The sequence below is a fragment of the Macaca thibetana genome, chromosome 4 (assembly GCF_024542745.1).
Source record: "Macaca thibetana thibetana isolate TM-01 chromosome 4, ASM2454274v1, whole genome shotgun sequence".
Taxonomy (NCBI): Eukaryota; Metazoa; Chordata; class Mammalia; order Primates; family Cercopithecidae; genus Macaca; species Macaca thibetana.
Genome location: NC_065581.1, coordinates 24,557,603 through 24,578,571, shown reverse-complemented (window position 1 = coordinate 24,578,571; position 20,969 = coordinate 24,557,603). Strand labels below are relative to the sequence as shown.

The 20,969-nt window shown below is 42.2% G+C and overlaps 2 protein-coding genes across 3 annotated transcripts in view; one reads left to right on the top strand and one right to left on the bottom strand.

The window, feature by feature from the left end:
- Nucleotides 1–20,969, bottom strand: part of ACOT13 (acyl-CoA thioesterase 13) — an 812,642-nt gene that overhangs the window by 125,249 nt on the left and 666,424 nt on the right. The gene's annotated exons all lie outside the window — the stretch shown is intronic.
- Nucleotides 1–20,969, top strand: part of KIAA0319 (KIAA0319 ortholog) — a 105,041-nt gene that overhangs the window by 68,450 nt on the left and 15,622 nt on the right. Inside the window, exons 8-16 of the mRNA XM_050788254.1 lie at nt 556–648; nt 2,200–2,332; nt 3,855–4,083; nt 7,822–7,945; nt 10,564–10,696; nt 11,673–11,821; nt 13,844–13,995; nt 15,955–16,093; nt 16,779–16,938. Of these exons, the coding sequence (XP_050644211.1) occupies nt 556–648; nt 2,200–2,332; nt 3,855–4,083; nt 7,822–7,945; nt 10,564–10,696; nt 11,673–11,821; nt 13,844–13,995; nt 15,955–16,093; nt 16,779–16,938 (1,312 nt within the window). The remainder of the gene's footprint in view (nt 1–555; nt 649–2,199; nt 2,333–3,854; nt 4,084–7,821; nt 7,946–10,563; nt 10,697–11,672; nt 11,822–13,843; nt 13,996–15,954; nt 16,094–16,778; nt 16,939–20,969) is intronic.

The following is a 20,969-nucleotide window of genomic DNA, read 5'->3' as shown; positions in this document are numbered from 1 at the left end:
GGTGGGCACAGCCCTGGCTTGTTGCGTAGAACATAGGCTGGCTTTCAGTCCCCACCATCCCCTCACCTGTGCTGAGGGCACAACCTACCAATCAAGGTGAACCTCCCCTGCACCAACTTGAGCCCACCCTGAGGGCCTGATGGCTCTATCTTTTGCATATTCTGCCTGGTTATTATTACAGCTGAAGCATGGTTGGGGGTGAGTTGCCTTCAGTCAGAGATATAAGATCCAGTCAATCCCAGGAGCTGGAACTGTAATCCCTTGCTCCTGCTCTGTAATTACTGCTCACACTCTGTGATGAGCCCCTTGGTTATTATTGTACATCTTCACTGACCCTGGGCTTACATGCAAAAATGTAAATGTACAGACAAGCTCCTGAAATTCAGAGAGACTCCAGACTTTAAAAATTGATTTCTATAGCTGAGGCCTGTCAGATAAACACCTTCTTGACAGGACATTTAATAGTCAAGTTTTTAAAGTAGATGATTTTATGTAGGTAATGACATACGCATACCCAACACGGGCTCAGTCACTGTCCTTTTTTCTCTGTTACAGCCAGAAGAGCCAATCTGCCACCTGTAGCCGTTGTTTCTCCCCAACTGCAAGAGCTCACTTTGCCTTTGACGTCAGCCCTCATTGATGGCAGCCGTGTGTATCCTGTGACAGTTTAGGGATTTCTTTTTTCTCTACATGCTATGAAATGTAATGGGTGCTCTGCGTCAAAGCTGGGAGGACTTATGGGCTGTTACTTTGATAAACAATCACCTCCTTCTTTAGTTTTATGTCTTCTTTAATTCCTTTAGCTCCTCTATCCTGTGCTTATTTTCCCTTCACCTTTTGTCTGTTTTATTAGAAAGTTCTTTAGAGCCTGGCCGTTTGATAGGAAATTTTAGCAATTATTGAAGAATCTCCTTCTGGTGTGGTATGTATGGAGAGTAGTTGGAAAATCACTTCATATATGTATATATCTTCATATATATAACTTATTTTAGAAGAGTATTTTAAAAGAATTAATTAGATGCCAGAGAGGCACTCCCGTGACCTGACTTGGGAGGGGAGGTGCTCCCCACCAAATGGGAAAATCGCTTTTAAGAACTCTTAGAAGGGATATCTTCAGTGAGGGAGCATGGTGGTTTTGTAAATTTGTTCAGAGATCATTTCTTCTATTGGAGTATATGTGGAAGGGACCCCTGTGTAACTACAGGTGTCCATGTAAATAAGAATTGGTTGAAAACATCCTGTGTTTGACTAGGTTCAACCTTATCAGTGTACCAGGTAATTGCATTTTATGTACATTTAATCACAAAGCTAATACCAAATCCTTTAGAGAGTGAAGAACGGTTGCCTTGGTTGTTGGGAGAAGAATACTTGTTAGCCATTAAAGCTGCTCTATCTTGGAAGCCTGCAAATTTACAGAGATCACATTGACATGACCATTTGCATCTATTCAAAAATAGTCCACATTTCCATCTTAGCAACATGAAAATAAAGCATATTTTAAATGGAAATATTTACATGAGCAAATAGGTCACATTTTGATTCCTCTAATTCAATGTGGCTTATTTACAGGCAACTGTTCATGATTATTAATCTGTCACATGAACTTGTTCTTTCCTTAAATGAATTAGATGAAACTAGCCCCTTTCCAGGTCTAAATTTCTGTGAATCTGCATGGCACATTTTGTTTGTTCTCTTTTAAAGTAGAAATGGAAAATTTTCATGTAAGGATGTGACCTTTCTCTGGATTTACCCCTTAATAATTAAGGTAGTAAATGATGTTTTGTAAGTTATAGAAAAGCAACTCAAGTCTCTTTGAACCTGTCAGCTCAGGTGCCTATTTAAAATGATCAGTAGGAGCTCGCGTGCTGTAGCTGAGGTGAGCAGCAGTAGCATTTCCATGTGCTGCGTTTTGTTGACTCCTGTTTTTTTAAAAGCAAAAGCCTCTGTCACTGTGCTTCTTAAATATTCAACTGAGTGGGAACAGCCTCAGTCAAATCTGGTGGAAATCCAGGAGAAAAATAGTGATATAATTTCAGGAGTAGGAAAGAACCTCCTTCTAATACAATATATATCCATTGAGATCTAGGCAAGTACATAATTTCATATAAAAATGAATTTAAATATGCAGTAATTAAAGTATAAAACTTATGTCTTCCTCTTCTTGTATTTCATTCTTGTCTCTATTTCTTAATCTTTTAGAAAGTACAGATGATACTGAAATCGTGAGTTATCACTGGGAAGAAATTAACGGGCCCTTCATAGAAGAGGAGACTTCAGTTGACTCTCCCGTCTTACGCTTGTCTAACCTTGATCCTGGTAACTATAGTTTCAGGCAAGTGGGTCCCTGCCTTTATTGTGCTGCCTGCTACTTACATTTTTACTGTTTCTTTAAATCAATGCACATAAAACACTGCACTTCTTATTTTGATCAAAAGAGATTTGGCTTTCATGGGGGTTTTGGTTCGATGCTGCTGGAGCTCTGATACCCTCATCAATTAATATGAACTTTATTTATTCATTGGAGTAAAATTTATATATAGTGAAAAGTACTTTATGAGATTCATTTAATTCATTTGTATTTAATTATGCTTTACCATCTGATTGGAACAGGTTACTGCTCCTAACCCAGGAAGAAATTTCCTAATGGGCCCAGAAAGTGTCCTGACTCAGCCTGGTTGAGAAGGAAGGACTTTAGGTGTTTGGTTTGCTGTCAGAGCCAGAAGTGGAAGTTGGCTCTTGGTTGTGTGGAGTATGAGGGATAGTGTGGAAGGCAGCTCAGAATGCACAGGTGCCCCCTACATGTGCTTTCCCTGCAAGGAAGGCCTGTGTTCTTGCCACAGCTTCATTGTCATATGCCTATTGATATTATTTAGCACTCATCACTGCTCCCACCACCATCTTTAACGTAGAAGGATGAAGTGACCCATTTGTGAATTCACTGTCCTCAGGACCACATTAGGAATCAGTTTAGTGCAGGAAGGTTAATGCACTTCTCTTTTTTGTTTACAGAGGTTGAGCACTGGTTCGCATTTGAAAGTGCTTAATCCTAACACCGCTTTGCAAGGAGTATCCTGAAAACATAATTATAAGTCCTCTAGAAAAGGATTAAAAAATAAAAAGCTTTGTAGCTGAAAATTCAGGAGTGATTTGCTGTCTCTGCATGCTCAACCTGAAGGCAGAACTTAAACCTGATCCATTTTAGTCTCCGTTATTAGAGAGTGGCATCTATGTTGGGTGAGGATGGTTTCTTCACCCAGCATCTCAAAAGCTAATCAGAAATCCATGAAGGTGAACCTCTGACATCAATATGTTATGAACTAACACTAAAATAATCAACAGCAACAAAATCAAACAAAAATATCAAGTCTGTGTTTATCTTTGCTTCATTCTTAAATTTCTGTTTTTAACTGTTCCGAGTTCTTCTGAGAACTGTTTCATGAGCAGACTAAATTGACCTAAGTTTACCTTGAGATTTGGCGTATTATTTTTTTGCCTGTTTCTTTTTTTTTTTTTGGTTGTTTTTTGAGACGGTCTGTTGCTCTGCTGCCTGAGCTGCAGCGCAGTGGAGCAATATTGGCTCACTGCAGCCTTGACCTCCCCGGGCTCAAGTGATCCTCCCACCTCAGCCTCCCAAGTAGCTAGAACTACAGGTATGCATGCCCATACTGGCTAATTTTGTTGTTGTTGTTGTTAAATAGAGACAGAGTCTCACTCTATGGCCCAGCTGGTCTCAGAACTCCTGGGCTTAAGCAATCCTCCCACCTCAGCTTCCCACAGTGTTGGGATTACAGGCGTGAGCCACTGCGCCCAGCCTGGCATATTCTTCCAACTATGGTTTCTTCTCCTTTTTGTAGGTTGACTGTTACAGACTCGGATGGAGCCACTAACTCTACAACTGCAGCCCTAATAGTCAACAATGCTGTGGACTACCCACCGGTCGCTAACGCTGGACCAAATCACACCATAACTTTGCCTCAAAACTCCATCACTTTGAATGGAAACCAGAGCAGTGACGATCACCAGATTGTCCTCTATGAGTGGTCCCTGGGTCCTGGGAGTGAGGGCAAACATGTGGCCATGCAGGCAAGTTCTCCGTCCTGCCTTCAGACTTTTGTCTGTCTGTCTGTCTGTCTATCTACCTACCTACCTACCTACCTATCTGCTATTGGTTGGGGTAGGCAGTTCAATTTAGATACTTTATTTTGTAAAGTTACCTGATATATTACAACTATTGGAAAAGGACCGAAGCTCACAAATCTTCCAAGTTTACATCCTTTCCCCTCTCCCAGTTAGATAGCACAGGACAGCAACCAATTGGCTCTGTGTTGAAAATTAGATCTTGAGATCAGTTTGGGAAAAGTCTCACATCTGTTAGAGAAGTATTTTCGTATTGGGAGAAACCTTAGAAATAATCTAATCTAAACCTCATTATCAATTTGTTTTGTTATTCTGTTTCTCCTGTTTATAGAAACTCCATGTTATCTTGTCTACATCCACTGGTCGCTTTTTAGGGTCTTGTTTGTATCTACCTTTTGATTTGTTCAAATCTTTTAAGTATGTTTGTCTAACAACATAATAATCTTGAAACTTCTGTTGTGTGTGAAGTTTCCGTGGAAACTTACAGGTGCTCGCCATCATGCCTGGCTGATTTTTAAAAAATATTTTTGTAGAGACGTGTTTGCGTATTCTTCTTTTTTGTGATTGGCAAAGCTATTTGTTTTTGTTGCTAACCAGCTTAATGTTTTTGAAGTTATGTTATTTTTTTTGAGAGTTTCATGAAAAAAAAGAAAGATAGGACCTTACATTTCCATCTTCCTTTTCTCCTTCAAATTTCGCCTCACCAGTCCAAGATACATTTCTCATTAGTATTTAAGATAAAATCAGATATTCCATGGAAACTTAACCTGCTTTACTTTCTGGTGTTCCTGGGGCATGCCTTGCAATTATGAGGAGTTAAAAGTTACTGGGTAGATTTATGGAACTTGAAAGAGCCATGAGTTGTCTGGATATCCTTGGAGAACCCTCTTGGTGGTGTCCATCTCTACCTAGTGGTTGTAGCAAGTCCTATGTTCTGTTATGTTAAGAATTCTGATTCAGAGGTGGGTTGCATACAAAACAGGAGGATGGGATATTTTGTATTTTCACCGTTAAAAGAATCTTCCTAATTTTCTCTTACTTATTAGGAATTATGCATCCAAAGCTAATACTCCAAAATTCATCCATGCATACTGGACATGTATCCAAAGTTTCTGAGGGCTGGGCCACACTGTGAGCCTTGCCTCTACATACCAGCCCAGTTGCCAGACACCCTCTCTCTTCTTTCCCCAAATAATATCCATAGTGGCAACCTTATTGCCTTATGCTTGATTGATTAAGATGTCCAAAGGGGTATTAACTGGGGCAATCACAAAGATGAGGTCTGTGAATCAGACCGTTTTATATTTGTCTGAAAATTGTACCAAGCAGCCCGCTGAGGCTGTGTTCTTACTGGGGAAGGAGGTGAAACCTTTGCAATTGCCTGAAACATGAGGCTGCCTTGGGAGCATCGGTGAGACAGTAGTCTGCTGAGTTCCCATTTACCACAACATTTCGTTACGTTGTGTACAGAAGCATTCACGTACCTGATGAATTTAGAGGCAACTCCTGGGAAATTATACTTTCCCTGTTGAACTTTTCAGAGAAAGGCGCTTTGCCTTATTTAGTCAAAGTAGGGAAAAGTATTTTTTTTTTTCCAAAAGTTCTTAAAAGTATGCATTTCAAATTTCAGAAGTTCGCCTGGTAACCCAATTGATCTTGTATCAACTTTCTTTTCAAATTTTCCATTAAAACCTTAAAAAATGCACACAGATACATTTATCTTTAGACAATCTTGGGATCTATAAAAGTAAATAAATTGTAATAAGACTTAAAAATCCTTTTCATAATGCCATGCACTTCAAACATAAGCAATAATTGAAACTATTACCAACAACAAAAAAGAAAGGGTATTAACCTGGGGTCACCAAGTGTAGCTATTGCATACTCAGTGAAAAAATGACTTTGTAAAAACGTGGGTTGACTTAGAGTTTTACAAAATTATATTATTTATTTATTTTGAAACAGGATCTCACTCTGTCACCCAGGCTGGAGTGCAGTGATGTGACTACAGCCCACCATAGCCTTGATCTCCTGGGCTCCAAAGATCCTCCTATCTCGGCCTCCTGAGTAGCTAGGACCACAGGCACACACCACCACACCTGGCTAATTTTTGTATTTTTTTGTGAAAGTGGGGTTTTACCATGTTGCCCAGGCTGATCTTGAACTCCTGGGCTTAAGCAATACTTTTGCCTTGGCCTCCCTAAGTGCTAGGATCACAGGCATGAGCCACCACACCTGGCAAAAAATTATTGTTATTATTATTACTTATTTTTTCTTTTTTGAGTTGGAGTCTCACTCTGTGGTCCAGGCTGGAGTGCAGTGGCGCAATCTTGGCTCACTGCAACCTCCGCCCTCCAAGTTCAAGCGATTCTTCTGCCTCAGCCTCCCGAGTTGCTGGGATTACAGGTGCCTGCCACCATGCCCAGCTAATTTTTGTATTTTTAGTAGAGATAGTGTTTCACCATTTGGGCCAGACTGGTCTTGAACTCCTGACTTCATGATCCACCTGCCGCAGCCTCCCAAAGTGCTGGGATTACAGGCATGAGCCACTGCACCCGGCCAAAAAATTATTTTTGATTACAAAAGTAATACATGAATTGCCTCTTGTGGTTAAAAAAAAAAAAAAAGCTCAAATAAATTCTGCTAAAATAAGTTCAAATAAATTGATCACCACTGCCATCCAAGTGTCCTTACTGGAAATAAGTACTTTTATCAGTTTAATGTGTATACTTCCAGAATCTTTTCCATGTGTCTGTGTAAGTGTGTGTATGTACACGCAGCAATACCTTTCACATTGTATGCATGGTTCCACAAGTTTCTTTTTTGTGTGGATTTCTGTAAACAATATTTTACTGTTTGCTTTTGAATGCGACCCAACTTTCTTTTTTTTTTCTTAATATGTCTTTGACATTTGCCATTTTAGTATTTATAAACCTGCTCATGATTTTAAACTTCTTTCTTTTAAACTAGTATTCCATAGTATATCGTAGTGTGTTTGACCATCCTCCTGTTGACGGATGTGTAGATTGTTTCCATATTTTGCTGTGATAGACTGTGCTTCAGTCAACATCCATGGACGAGTCTCCTTGTGCATTTCTCCGGTATAGATACTAAGAAGTCGAATTACTGGGTTGTAGTATGTGCTTATTTAATATTTTAATAGCTGTTTTCAGATTGGCTTCCAAAAAGGCTATACTAGTTTACACTCCTTCAATAGTGTATGAGGATGGACAGCAAAGTTTAGGTCACACGTTCTTGGGGACCAACATATTTTTTTCTTTTTTCTGTCACCCAGGCTGCAGTGCAGTGGTGCAATCTCAGCCCACTGCAACCTCCACCTCCCGGGTTCCAAGCGATTCTTGTGCCTCAGCCTCTTAAGTAGCTGGGATTACAGGTGCCCGCCATCGTGCCCGGCTGATTTTTAAAACATATTTTTAGTAGAGACAGGGTTCCACCATGTTGACCAGGCTGGTCTCAAACTCCTGACCTCAAGTGATCCGCCTGCCTTGGCCTTCTAAAGTGCTGGGATTACAGATGTGAACCACCGTGCCTGACCAAACACATTTCTTTTTGAGCAAGGTCTCTGTATTAAGTAAAATTGTTAGTTTTTCATTCTGTCATACTATTTACTTGTGCTTCTTTACTTTTTGTTTTGTTTTTATTTTTGTCTTTGCTATTACTTAGGGCATGCAGACACCGTACCTTCATTTATCTGCAATGCAGGAAGGAGATTATACATTTCAGCTGAAGGTGACAGATTCTTCACGGCAGCAGTCCACTGCTGTGGTGACTGTGATCGTCCAGCCTGGTAGGTGGAGGAGAAAGAGATCTGGCCTCAGAGAGTAAAGCAGAAATGATAGCTGGGCTTCTGGGGTTTGGAGATGCCACATTGCTGGTACCGGCTCGTGGGTGCTGAAGCTCCATGTAAAACTAATTTCATTTTGCGGTTCTAAATCTTGCCTTGGCTGTCTGTAAACTATGGCATGAAGGATGAAATGGGAGCCATCCACAGCACTGCTTGTGGGTTCCAATTCGCCATGTGGATGCTTCCACACGTGCCCCACTCTGCCGTAGAGAACTCCAGACGACCTCGAAGGGGCTGGTTCTTATGTGTGACTTGACACTCAGATGTAGCCAGAGATTGGGGAACATGTTCCAGTTCAGTGTCACTGTTCATTAATAGTTTCGTGGAAACCTAGGGCTCTGCCTACCTCCTGAGTTAAATAACCTTAAAGGTTATCATACCTTTGTTTGATAATGGCCTTTGCCTTAGAACTTTTCTAAAAGAGGCTTGTTAGTCCCAGAACCTCTATCCAGTTCCTGGCAATGAGATTATACTCAACCTATAGACAACTTATTTATTTATGCCACTAATACATAAAAAGGGCTATTAGTTAGACTCTGGGATGTGGAATTAAACAAGATAGACTTGATCTCTGCCCTTGTAGGGCTTATGGAGAAGTTCACATAAAACTCTGTGATTGATGCTTTACTAAAATAACTACAGGGTGCTACAGGACCCAAAAGAAAGAGCACTCGCCTAGGTGTGACGCATCTGCAAAGAGCTTGTACATGAGCTCAGATTGAAGCACAAGTCACAGTTAGTCGGTGAAGAAGGGGAGGGGTGGGCAGCACAGGGGAAGAGGAAGAGTTCTTAGGTAGAGGGAACAGTATGCATGAGGGCCAAGGAAGAGAGTCTGGTACATTCAAAGATTTAAAAGGAATTACTGTGATTGGAGAGGGAGAACAAGAGGTAGGGATGTGGGAATGGGAGGTGGTGGGGAGGCTGGGCAGGGACTGGAATGACAGTAGATGACCCCAAGAGAGCCCAGGACTCCATCCTAAAGGGCTTTGTAAATGTATGGTCACCCAAGTACTCTATCCTACGGCAAAGAGAAACTCCTGTTATGTAGTGAGTAGGATCATGGGGTCTGTGGCGTGGTGCAAACACTGGGCAATGGCTGCTACAGCTTTTGACTATATGACTTTTTTTTTTTTTTTTTTTTTGTAAGACTGGGTCTCACTCTGTTGCCCAGGCTGGTCTCAAACTCCTGGGCTCAAGCAATCCTCTCACCCTTGGCCTCCCAAAGTGCTGCGATTACAGGTGTGAGCCACTACACCTGGCCCTTTTTTTGTTAACAGATATTTTATCTATTTATATCAATATTAGCAATACTTTTTTTTTTTTTTTTTTTTTTTTTTTTTTATGTGAGACAGAGTCTCACGCTGTCATCCAGGCTGGAGTGCAGTGGCATGATCTCGACTTACTGCAATCTCTGCCTCCCAGGTTCAAATGATTCTAGTGCCTCAGCCTCCTGAATAGCTGGGATTACAGATGTGTGCCACCATGCCTGGCTAATTTTTGGATTTTTAGTAGAAACAGAGTTTCACCATGTTGGCCAGGCTGGTCTTGAACTCCTGGCCCCAAGTGATCCACCTGCGTTGGCCTCCCAAAGTGCTGGGATTACAGGCATGAGCTACCACGCCTGGCCAATATCAGCAATACTTTATATATTTTACTTTCTTTCAACATTTAATTTAAAATATTTTGAACATTTACTGTTTACCAGGCACTGTGTTAGCAATGAGGCTACAGAGACAAAAGGAAGTAAGCCCTACCTGATAAAGCAGGTCTCTTCACATGGATGTCCCCTCCCTCCCTCTCTGTCTCTCTTCCTCCCTCCCTTCCATCCCTTCCTTCTTTCCTTCCTCTCTCTTTCCTTCCTCCCCCCACCCTTCTTCCCTCTCTCCTTCTACCCTTCTTTCCTTTCCTTCTCTTTCACCCTATGACTGAAGAGAGAGAGATATATATATATATATATATATATATATATATATATATATTTTTTTTTTTTTTTTTTTTTTTTTTTTTGATACGGAGTCTCTCTCTGTCGCCCAAGCTGGAGTGCAGTGGTGCGATCTTGGCTCACTGCAAGCTCCACCTCCCGGGTTTACACCATTCTCCTGTCTCAACCCCCCGAGTAGCTGGGACTATAGGCACATGCCACCACGCCCGGCTAATTTTTTGTATTTTTAGTAGAGACGGGGTTTCACCGTGTTAGCCAGGCTGGTCTCGATCTCCTGACCTTATGATCCGCCTGCCTCGGCCTCCCAAAGTGCTGGGATGACAGGCGTGAGCCACCGCGCCCGGCCGACTGAAATTCTTTTAAACCAAAGAAACCAAAGATGTGTCTATTAGAGACAGTGTTTCTTGGCTGCCTGTAATGGCAGTCTTGAACTTGGACTGTTCAACTCCTGGATCAGCTAAGGAGGCTGCAGTGCTTCACTCCAGGATTCCAAAGGATGCTGCATACTCTAGTGGCTGCCTGGTCTGAAGATGAGTAATGTACTTAAATCAAGAAATCACAGGATTGCAGACTTAATGCAAGGAGATAATACTTTTTCACACTGTTTCTGTAATTCCAGAAAATAACAGACCTCCAGTGGCTGTGGCTGGCCCTGATAAAGAGCTGATCTTCCCAGTGGAAAGTGCTACCCTGGATGGGAGCAGCAGCAGTGATGACCACGGCATTGTCTTCTACCACTGGGAGCACATCAGGTAGTCTGTCTCGCCACTGAGCTAGGTTCATGCCCATGCTGAATGCTCATATTATCCCTTCTCTGGAGGATCTGTAGTAAACAGTCAGCTTGAGCATTTTGAGGAGTTGGGATTTAAGCACGTTTCTAGAAGTGGCTGGGTGTTGTTGATTGAAGAGTACGTCAGGTGTGGATGGACATCACTGATAGTAGAGGGAGGTAGAGCTCAGGGCAGGTGAACAGGGCTGTCTTGGTGTGAGGCGAGCTCATGATAGAAGAGGTTCAGGGAAACCTGTGTGTGATCCTGTCTACACTCAACCCATCCTGCAGTGACTGTAGACACCAGAAGTGCAGAGTGTAAGAGGCAATCCATATCATCTAACATTTTCTGAGCTTTACATGCTCTGTCTCATAGAACCCTGTATCAGTTTGTAAGAGATAAATAAGAATATGATTCCTATTTAAAGTTGGAGAAACTGAGGCTTGTAGACACTAATGAGACCACACAGACTAAGGTTGCCCAGATAGTAAGAGAAAGAGCTTGGACCCAAACTGAGGTATTTTTGACAAGCCCCTGATCTTAATGACTATAGTGTGATTTATCTCTTAGGAGAGGGCTTATCTGGCTTATTCCCTCCTCCTCCATGCTCTCCCTAAAGATAGACGAGGATTTCACCTAATTTTATTCAAAGAAGAAATGGGAGTCGTTTCTAAGGCTCGTTTTCCAAGGAGAGATCATTTCACTGGCAGCTTGACTTAAAGAAATCAAGAACAAATATTCTCTTCCCAGTAATCCAGCAGACTCTGCCTGAAATAGGTTTTCACTTATGACTCTCCCACTGAACTAGAGAGTACAGATGAATGGAGTTTTCTTAGAATTCTCTAAATGGTATATATTATAGCTGGAACAAAACATTTATAAGAGCACAAATCGCATGCCTGTCATATTCAGAATCCCATGCCCCCGCCCTTATGTTAACCGCTTGCATGTTTTATAGAGGCCCCAGTGCAGTGGAGATGGAAAATATTGACAAAGCAATAGCCACTGTGACTGGTCTTCAGGTGGGGACCTACCGCTTCCGTTTGACCGTGAAAGACCAGCAGGGACTGAGCAGCACGTCCACCCTCACTGTGGCTGTGAAGAAGGGTGAGTGGGTCTGAGGTGGACAGGGCTGGGCCTGCTCTGCTTTCGAGTCTGCAGGACCCTCAGCCAGGCCGTGACTGCTCAGAGATGTTGGTGTTTGCTGATTTGTTCACAGCAGATGCCAAACCCTGCCTGGTGGAAAAAAAGCCAACTTTCTTCTATTCATGTTAGCTGTTTCCCAGTCGCCCTCTGCAAGGAGACATTTCCTTTTGTTTGTGGAGCGTATCTTCTAATGACTTCACTCTTCTGTGACTGCTAGTAATGAAAGACCCATGTCCAAATGATACCATTATGCTTTTTTTTTTCTTTATTGCTTGAAAATTCAAGAAAAGAGATTCAAACTCCATATCGTTTCTTAATGTGAAATCTGTGGTCTAGACTAGTGCAATACCATTTGAGGTACTTGTCTCCTTGTCTGTCTTCCCATTTGACTGTGAACTGCCTGAGTGCCTTTGCTTCAGACATCTGTGTATCCTCAGTATAGCAGACTGCTAGACTCATGGCAAATCAGAGGTATTGAATGAATTAGTGAAGGGATGATTACCACGTGTTGAAGTGCAGAGGAGTATAAGAGCCTGGCTGGACGGAAAGGTTCACGCATTGTAGAATGGCAAGAGTGTGGGACGCTGGGACAGTGGCTGCAGCCTGAGGCACAGGCTCTGCCGTGGAGGGTTATATGTACCTGGGCTATGCCTAGGGGTTTGGACTTTATTCTCTGGGCAGCTGGGAGAGGCTGAAGCAACTGTAACAGCAAAGTCGTATAGATTGCATTTTTAAAAAGATTTTATTGTTGAGATTTTCAACCATGCATTAAAGTAGAGAGAATAATCTGAACAGGCATCTTGACTTGTTTCTAAGGGGAAATTGGGAGGGATCAGGCTGGGTCCCAGAGCCCCATCTGGACAAGCAGGATTTGCCTCACAGCAGCCTCATCTCCAAATTGAGGCTGTGTCTTATTAAGATCTCCCCACTGTACTGTAGTCTTGTTAAGGCTCCCTGGCCCCTCTTTTCTGAAGCTATTATATCAGAAATGGCTTTTACATTGCCTCATTTTTTTTATTTTTAAAATAGACACAGGGTCCCACTCTGTTGCTCAGACTGGAGTGCAGTGCTGCGATCAAAGCTCATTGCAGCCTCAAACTCCTGACCTCAAGTGATTGTCTCACCTCAGCTTCCTGAGTAGCTGGAACTACCAGGTGTGTGTCACCATGCCCAGCTGATTTTTAATGTTTTTGTGTGTGGAGACAAGTCTTGCTACCTAGGCTGGTCTTGAACTTCTGGCTTTAAGCACACATCCTGCCTTAGCCTCTCCAAGTGTTGGGATTACAGTTATGAGCCACCATGCCTGGCCATTGCCTCATTTATATTTAACATCTAGTCAGAGAAGTGAGGGCCTAATTATCATTGTTATTATTTTAATTTTTCATAGAGATGGAGACTTGTTATGTTGCCCAGGCTGGTCTCAAACTCCTGGTCTCAAGTGATTCTCCTGCTCTGGCCTCCTAAAGTGCTGGGATTACAGGTGTGAGCCACTGCACCCAGCCTACTTTTTACTCAAGTCTTTTTTTTTTTTTTTTTTTTTTAAATCTTAGGGAGTCAAGATTTGGCAGTAGTACTTGAAGTGGAAATATTTCTGGCCAGATAGTGTGGACCAGTAAAAAATGACCCAGAATATATTTTAAACCAAAATATTGCCACTTTCAGCACCCTAAATGTTGGTAAAATCATTGTTCCTTTTTTCAAGGACAGAAAAATTATAACAATATTAGAAAAATTCCCAATGTATAGCTTGCCACCTACTTTACCTTTTTCATCCCAAATTATAGCTAGCTAAGTACAAATGGAGTTTTAAGGAAGTCTGTATCTTATATGCATTTGGGGAAAAAAAATGCCTTTTTGAATATTTTAATTCTACATACTGTATCTGCAAGGTGGAAGAGTTGTGGATGTTTTATGACACACTTTTTCTATCACCAATGTTTTAAATCAATCTTTTTGCTTTCATTTTTGCTATATTTGACTTAGAAAATAATAGTCCTCCCAGAGCCCGGGCTGGTGGCAGACATGTTCTTGTGCTTCCCAATAATTCCATTACTTTGGATGGTTCAAGGTCTACTGATGACCAAGGAATTGTGTCCTATCTGTGGATCCGGGATGGCCAGAGTCCAGCAGCTGGAGTGAGTACTGAGAGAGAATTGGTCCTAGACCACTCATCATTACATCTGCATTAGTCAGCTTGGGCTGCAAACAGTATACCACAGTATGTTCTAAGGATATAAGTATAAGGAGGCTTAAACAACAGAACTTCATTTTGTCTCTGTTAAGGAGGCTGGGAAGACAGGCTCAAGTTGCTGGCTAATTCAGTTCCCAGTGAGGTCTTTCTTCCTGGTTTGCAGACAGCTGCCCTCTTACCATGTCCTCCCGTAGCAGGGGAAGAGAGAGCACTCTGTGTCTCTTCTTATAAGGACACTAATCCTATTGGATCAGGGGCCTACCCTTATGACCTCAATTAACCTTAACTACTTCCTTATAGGTCCTATTTCTAGATATAGTCGTATGGGGTTAGGGCTTCAACACAGGAATTTGGGAAGGAAACAGTTCAGTCCACGGCAGTGTCTCTATAATGACCTCATCTCTCTTTCCGTGTTCCCTGTAAGGTGCTTATGCTTCTACATTTGAATGTTCTGAAGGCTGGAGGCAGTAGGCTGCTTTGAGATTTAACCAAAAGCTGAAATCGTTTCCGACTTTTTCCTGAACAGACTTTGGATGGGCAGGAAACCATAGTTTGGAAGGACTTTGAGGTCAAGTCTTCCAGCAAGAATCATCCTGCTTCCAGGATGCTTTTCCATCCTTCCTGTTTTGCTCCAAGTGGATTCTTTTCTGTTCCTCATATTCTGCCAGATGAGTCAATAAGTCAGGTATTGCTGTTTGTGTTTTATAGATGCAGAAGGCGAAATGCAGAGATGAGAAGTGACTTGGCCAAGGTTAACTAATCCACTTCTTTTTCTTTCTTTCTTTTGTTTCTTTTTTCTTTTTTTTTTTTTTTTTGAGACTGGGTCTCACTCTATCGGCCAGATGTCGCACGATCTCAGCTCACTGCAACCTCTACTACCCAAGCTCAGGCGATTCTCCTGCCTCAGCCTCCCGAGTAGCTGGGACTACAGGCACATGCCACTACATCCAGCTAATTTTTGTATTTTTAGTAGAGATGGGGTTTCACCATGTTGGCCAGGATGGTCTTGATCTCTTGACCTCATGATCCGCCCGCCTCGGCTTCCCAAAGTACTGGAATTACAGGCGTGAGCCACCGTGCCCAGCCTTAACTAATCCATTTCTAATCAAACTAGACACACCTAGGTTTTTAGCTCCTGGCAGGCATTTTACCCCCGTTAGATCATTCTGCCTCTTAGGACATAAATGTATGTACATCTTCATTCCTGCCATTTCTAAGGACTGGAGAGATGCAGATTTACTCTTGGAGATGTACTAAGGAGTGGTCACAGGGAAGGAACTGAAAATGCTTTATACTTTCTAAGCACTTCTAGAATTAACACTATTCAACTAGATGGGGGATTCGCCTCTAAATGTAATAACAGTGAGTCTCTGTTCAGAGCACGTATTTGTTATCACCCCTTCTATTAGCCGGAGTCTGGGAGGTTCTTCTCTAATTCTTTGGAGCTTAGAAGCACACAGAACAGAGGATGCTACACAGGGTCTTGGGTTATTTGAGGTGAACATGATACATTATGAGGGAATTCAAGATGAGGGTTTTGTAAAGCTATGTTTGAAAATAAGACCCAGAAAATCTGTGCTTTGTTCTCAGGGTCCTTGCCCTAATTCAAATGGTCTTTCCCTTTGTTGGATACAATTAATTATTTGGTAATTCCTGGAAAGTGCTTGGTAAATTCAGCCCAGGAAATACTGTCTGAGGATGTGCCCCCTGGCGCTTTTTGGGGAAGAGATGCTGAGGATTTCTCCTGTCTTTAGCTGTCCCACCAGCCTCATTCCCCTGCAGCTTCCCTCTTAAAGTCACGCCTGTGTTAAAAAGATGGGACACTGAGGTTTAGGATCAACAGAAGCCCAGAAATTGGGACCTGAGGATTGACAGCTGCCCTGTGATCCGTGTTCTTTCGTAGGATGTCATCGATGGCTCTGACCACAGTGCGGCCCTGCAGCTTACGAATCTGGTGGAGGGGATGTACACTTTCCACTTGCGAGTCACCGACAGTCAGGGGGCCTCGGACACGGACACTGCCACTGTGGAAGTGCAGCCAGGTGAGTTCCTGGGCTCTGGAGCTGGCCATGCATGCTCTGGCTGGTCAGCCTTTGGGGTCTTTACGCTGACAGATGTGACTAGCGTGGGAGGCCTCCTGTGGCTGGCTCCAGCTCTTGGCTGGACCCACTTTGAGGATGTCTCTTATACCTTGTTGTGCATCCCCAGATAGATCCAGCCTCGTCACTCTTTAAAAGAGAATGTTATCTGGCAACTAGATTTTCTTTTCACTTTTGTTTTCCTGCCAGAAGACAAAGACCTAATGTGAAGCGGACACAAGGGCCTCAATACCAGGGCACAGAGGGAGGCAGCTCCAGTGCAGCGGCTGTAATGAGCTCAGCATAAACTGAACTGGGCAGTGCCTGTGGCACTTGGAAGCAAAATTCTCTTTCTAGTCCTGGGGAAGTGTGGAAGGGGCTGAAATTTTCAGTTAGCCCAGAGGCTAATTAGGTACACTCAATTATCATCTGGAAAAAAAAAACTATAAATAGCAAACTGGGATAAAACAAGGGAAAGCACTCCCAGATAGTGGCCTCCGCGGTGTTTGGAAGAATTTACCTGAGTCCTACAACTCAAATGTAGAAATGGCATAGGAGTAATTTTGAGCTCTTGTAGAAACCTCGCTCCTTACACTCTAAAGCCTGTGCAAATCTCCAAGTGCAAATCCTGTATCTTCTCTTTCCCCAGACCCTAGGAGGAGTGGCCTGGTGGAGCTGACCCTGCAGGTTGGTGTTGGGCAGCTGACAGAGCAGCGGAAGGACACCCTGGTGAGGCAGCTGGCTGTGTTGCTGAACGTGCTGGACTCGGACATTAAGGTCCAGAAGATTCGGGCCCATTCGGATCTCAGGTAGGAACTGCACACCCAAGGCGGGGCCTTGGCCCTACAAAATTCCAGTTCTTACCTCATCCCAGTCCAGTAGAAAACTGTTCATTCCTCTGCTTCTGTAGTTTTGCACACACTTTTATCCCATTCATATACTTTTTTTTCTCAAAGGGCAGTAGTATGGCCAGCATCGTGCTAGGTCCTTCCTAAAATTCTCAGTAAATGTTTGCTGACTGGGAATGTTCTGAGTGAAGGAGGAGCTGGGGAATAGCAGGGGAGATGGTTGTTAGCTCTGGTGTCTTCAGAGCTGGGCAAGGGGTCTGGGACATGTGAAGAGGATGTCTCACAGCTGGGCTGCATCCCTGCCCCATGCTCATGGGGACTGAGGCTTCTCTCAATGTGAAAGAATCACTGATTACCATTTGCCATCTCCTGGGACTATATGAGGCTGAAACTCTGGCCTTTATTTTTTATGAAATTTTTGTATTTAATTGAATTTTATTTATTTAATTTATTTATTATTTAATTTAATTTTTATTTTTTGAGATAGGGTCTCATTCTGTTGCCCAGGCTGGAGAGCAGTGGCGCAATCTCAGCTTACTGTAACCTCTGCCTTTCAGATTCAAGTGATTCTCCTGCCTCAGCCACCTGAGTAGCTGGGACTACAGGTGACCAGCATGACACCTGGCTAATTTCTGTATTTTTAGTAGAGGCAGGGTTTCAGCATGTTGGCCAGGCTGGTCTCAAACTCCTGGCCTCAAGTGATTTGCCCGTCTAGGCCTCCCTAAGTGCTGGGATTACAGATGTAAGCCTGAGTTTTATTTTTAAGTCTTATCTAACCCAGGGTATGGTAGGAGGGACAGAAAGAATGTGGGAATGAAAACCCACTATTCACAGTAACTCCATTTGCCTAGCTATTGTCAGCTCCTCCACTTTGGTTAGTTTCCAGAGAACTGAAGAATAGAAAAATACCAAATTAAAACATGTTCTAATTATTTTCTAAGGAACTCTTTCTAAAATGGATCATATATTTCCCTTGGAAAATATCAAATACTGAATCAAAGACATGTCTGAAAATCAACAAAACCAAAAGTTGTTTCTTGGACAGATCAGCAAAATTGATAAATCTTTAGCTAGATTGACTAAGAAAAAATAGAGAAGATTCATATTACGAAAATTCGGAATGAAATAAGGCACATTACTATGGACTTTATAGAAATAAAAACGGCTGGGTGCAGTGGCTCACGCCTGTAATCCCAACACTTTGGGAAGCCAAGGCAGGCAGATCACTTGAACCCAGGAGTTCGAGACCAATCTGGGCAATGGCGAAACCCTATCTCCACAAAAAACTAGCTAGGTGGACAGGCGTGGTGGCTCACGCCTGTAATCCCAGCACTGCAGCACTTTGGGAGGCCGAGGTGGGCAGATTACTTGAGGTCAGGAGTTCAAGACCAGCCTGGCCAATATGGAGAAATGCTGTCTCAACTGAAAATACAAACATTAGCCAGGCATGGTGGCAGGTGCCTGTAATTCCAGCTACTCAGGAAGCTGAGGCAGGAGAATTGCTTGAACCTGGGAGGCATAGGTTGCAGTGAGCTGAGATTGCTCCATTGCACTCCAGCCTGGGTGACAATTGCACTCCAGCCTGGGTGACAGAGCAAGACTCCATCTCAAAAAAAAAAAAAAAAAAAAGCCAGGTGTGGTGGCACATGCCTGTGATCCCCAGCTACCCAGAAGACTGAGGTGAGAGGATCACCTGGGAGGTTGAGGCTGCTGTGAGCCATGTTCACACCATTGCATTCCAATGTGGGCAACAGAATGAGACCGTCTCCAAAAAAGGTGGGTGAGGAAGGATTATAAGAGAATACTATGGATCATTGTATGTCAACAAATTAGATAATGTAGATGAAATGGACAAATTCCTAGACAAACATAAATTATAAAAACTCAATTGAGAAAAACTTAAAAATCTAAATAGACCTATAACAAAGAGATTGAATTAGTAATGTTAAAACTTTCCACAAAACTCAAGACCAGATGGCTTCACTGGTTAATTCTGCAAAATATTCAAAAAATTAGCAGTCCTTCACAAACTTCCAAAAAATAGAAGAGGAGTGAACATCTCCCAACTCATTCAGTGAAACCAGTTTTACCTTGACACTAAAATCAGACAAAGACATCACAAGAAATGAGAACTATAGACCAATATCTCTTGTAAATATAGAAGCAAAACTCTACAACAAAATACTATCAAACTGAATCCAGCAACTTATTACAAGGTTTATAGACCATAACCAAGTGGGATTTATCCCAGGAATGCAAGTGTGGTTCAACATATAAAAATCAGTAAATGTATAATAAACCACATTAATAGGATAAAGGACAAAACTGCAGAATCATCTCAATAGGCACAGAAAAAGCATTTGACAAAATCCAACACCCTTTCATGATAAAATATTTGCTGTGGGTTGAATTATATCCACCCCCCACTCCCCACCAAAATATAGTCAAGCCCTAAGCTCTGGTACCTATGAATGTGACCTTACTTAGAAATAGGGTCATTACAGATATAATTAGTTAAGAAGTTATACTGGAGTAGGGTGGGCTCTTAAACCAATATGACCGGTGTTCTTCTAAGAAAAGAACAAGAGACACAGAGAGAGGCACACAGGAAGAACACCATGTAACGACGGAGGCAGGCACTGGAGTGATTCCTCCACAAGCCAAGGAATACCAAGGATTTCCGGCAGCACCAGAGCTAACAGAACACTTTGATTTTGGACTTCTAGCCTCCAGAACTGTGAGAAGAGGTTTCTGTTGTTTTAAGCCGTTTCATGGGATGTGTTTTACAGCAACCCTAGGAGATGAATACAGATTGGAGTAGCTATTTCTCCAAAGAAGATATACAGATGGACAATAAGCACATGATAAGGTGCTCACTATTAGCCACCAGGGAAATGCCAACCAAAACCACATTGAGATACCACTTCACACCTGCTAGGATGGCTAGAATCCAAGACAGACCATAGCAAGTGTTGATGAGCCTGTGGAGAAACTGGAACGCTTATACATTGCTGATGGGGATGTAAAATGGTACAGCCACGGTGGGATACAGTTTGGCAGTTCGTCAATATGCTAAGCATACAGCTACCATATAACCCACTAATTCCACTCCTAGGTATATACTCAATAAAAATGAAAAACTTGTGTCTACATAGAAACTTGTATATGAATGTTCATAGCATGAATTCATAATAACCAAAATGTGGAAGCAACTCAAATGTCCACCAACTGATGGGTGGATACAAAATATGATATATTCATACAACAGAATATCATTTGGCAATAAAAAGGAATGAAGTATTGATGTGTGCTACAATGTGGATGGACTTTGAAAACATGATGCTAAGTGAAAGAAACCAGACACAGAAGGTCACATATTGTATGATTCCATCTACCTGAAGTGTTGAGAAGAGGCAAATCCATAGAGACCAAAAGCAGATTAGTGGTTGCCAGGGACTGTGGGGAGGAGGTGCTAATGAGTGTGGATTGTCCTTCTGGGGTGATGAAGATGTTTTGAAATTAGATAGTGGTGATGGTTGTGCAACTTTGTGAATATACTAACAGCCATTCAATTTACACTTTAGAAGGATGAATTTTATGATATGTAAATTATATCTCAATCAAAAAAGGCAGAAAGACAGACATGTCTGCAAGTTATTTTGTGTATATTTGTCTTTTTGCACACACATATATATATATTGCTCCCTTTTTTTAAACTTACTATTATGGACTTATTGCAAAGAATATATTAAAGGATACAAATGAACAGCCAGATGAAAAGGTACATAGGGCAAAATCTAGAAGGGTCCTGCATACAGGAGCTTCCATCCCCATGGAGTTTGGGATGTAACACTTCATACATCCCAGCACATAGATGCATTCTTGTTCACTAACCTGATAGCTCTCCAGACCCACTTGGTTAGGATTTTCAAAAACTGATACATAATTTACACGTTGCTTCTTTTATCTAAAGATCTGTCTCTCTTTGATCA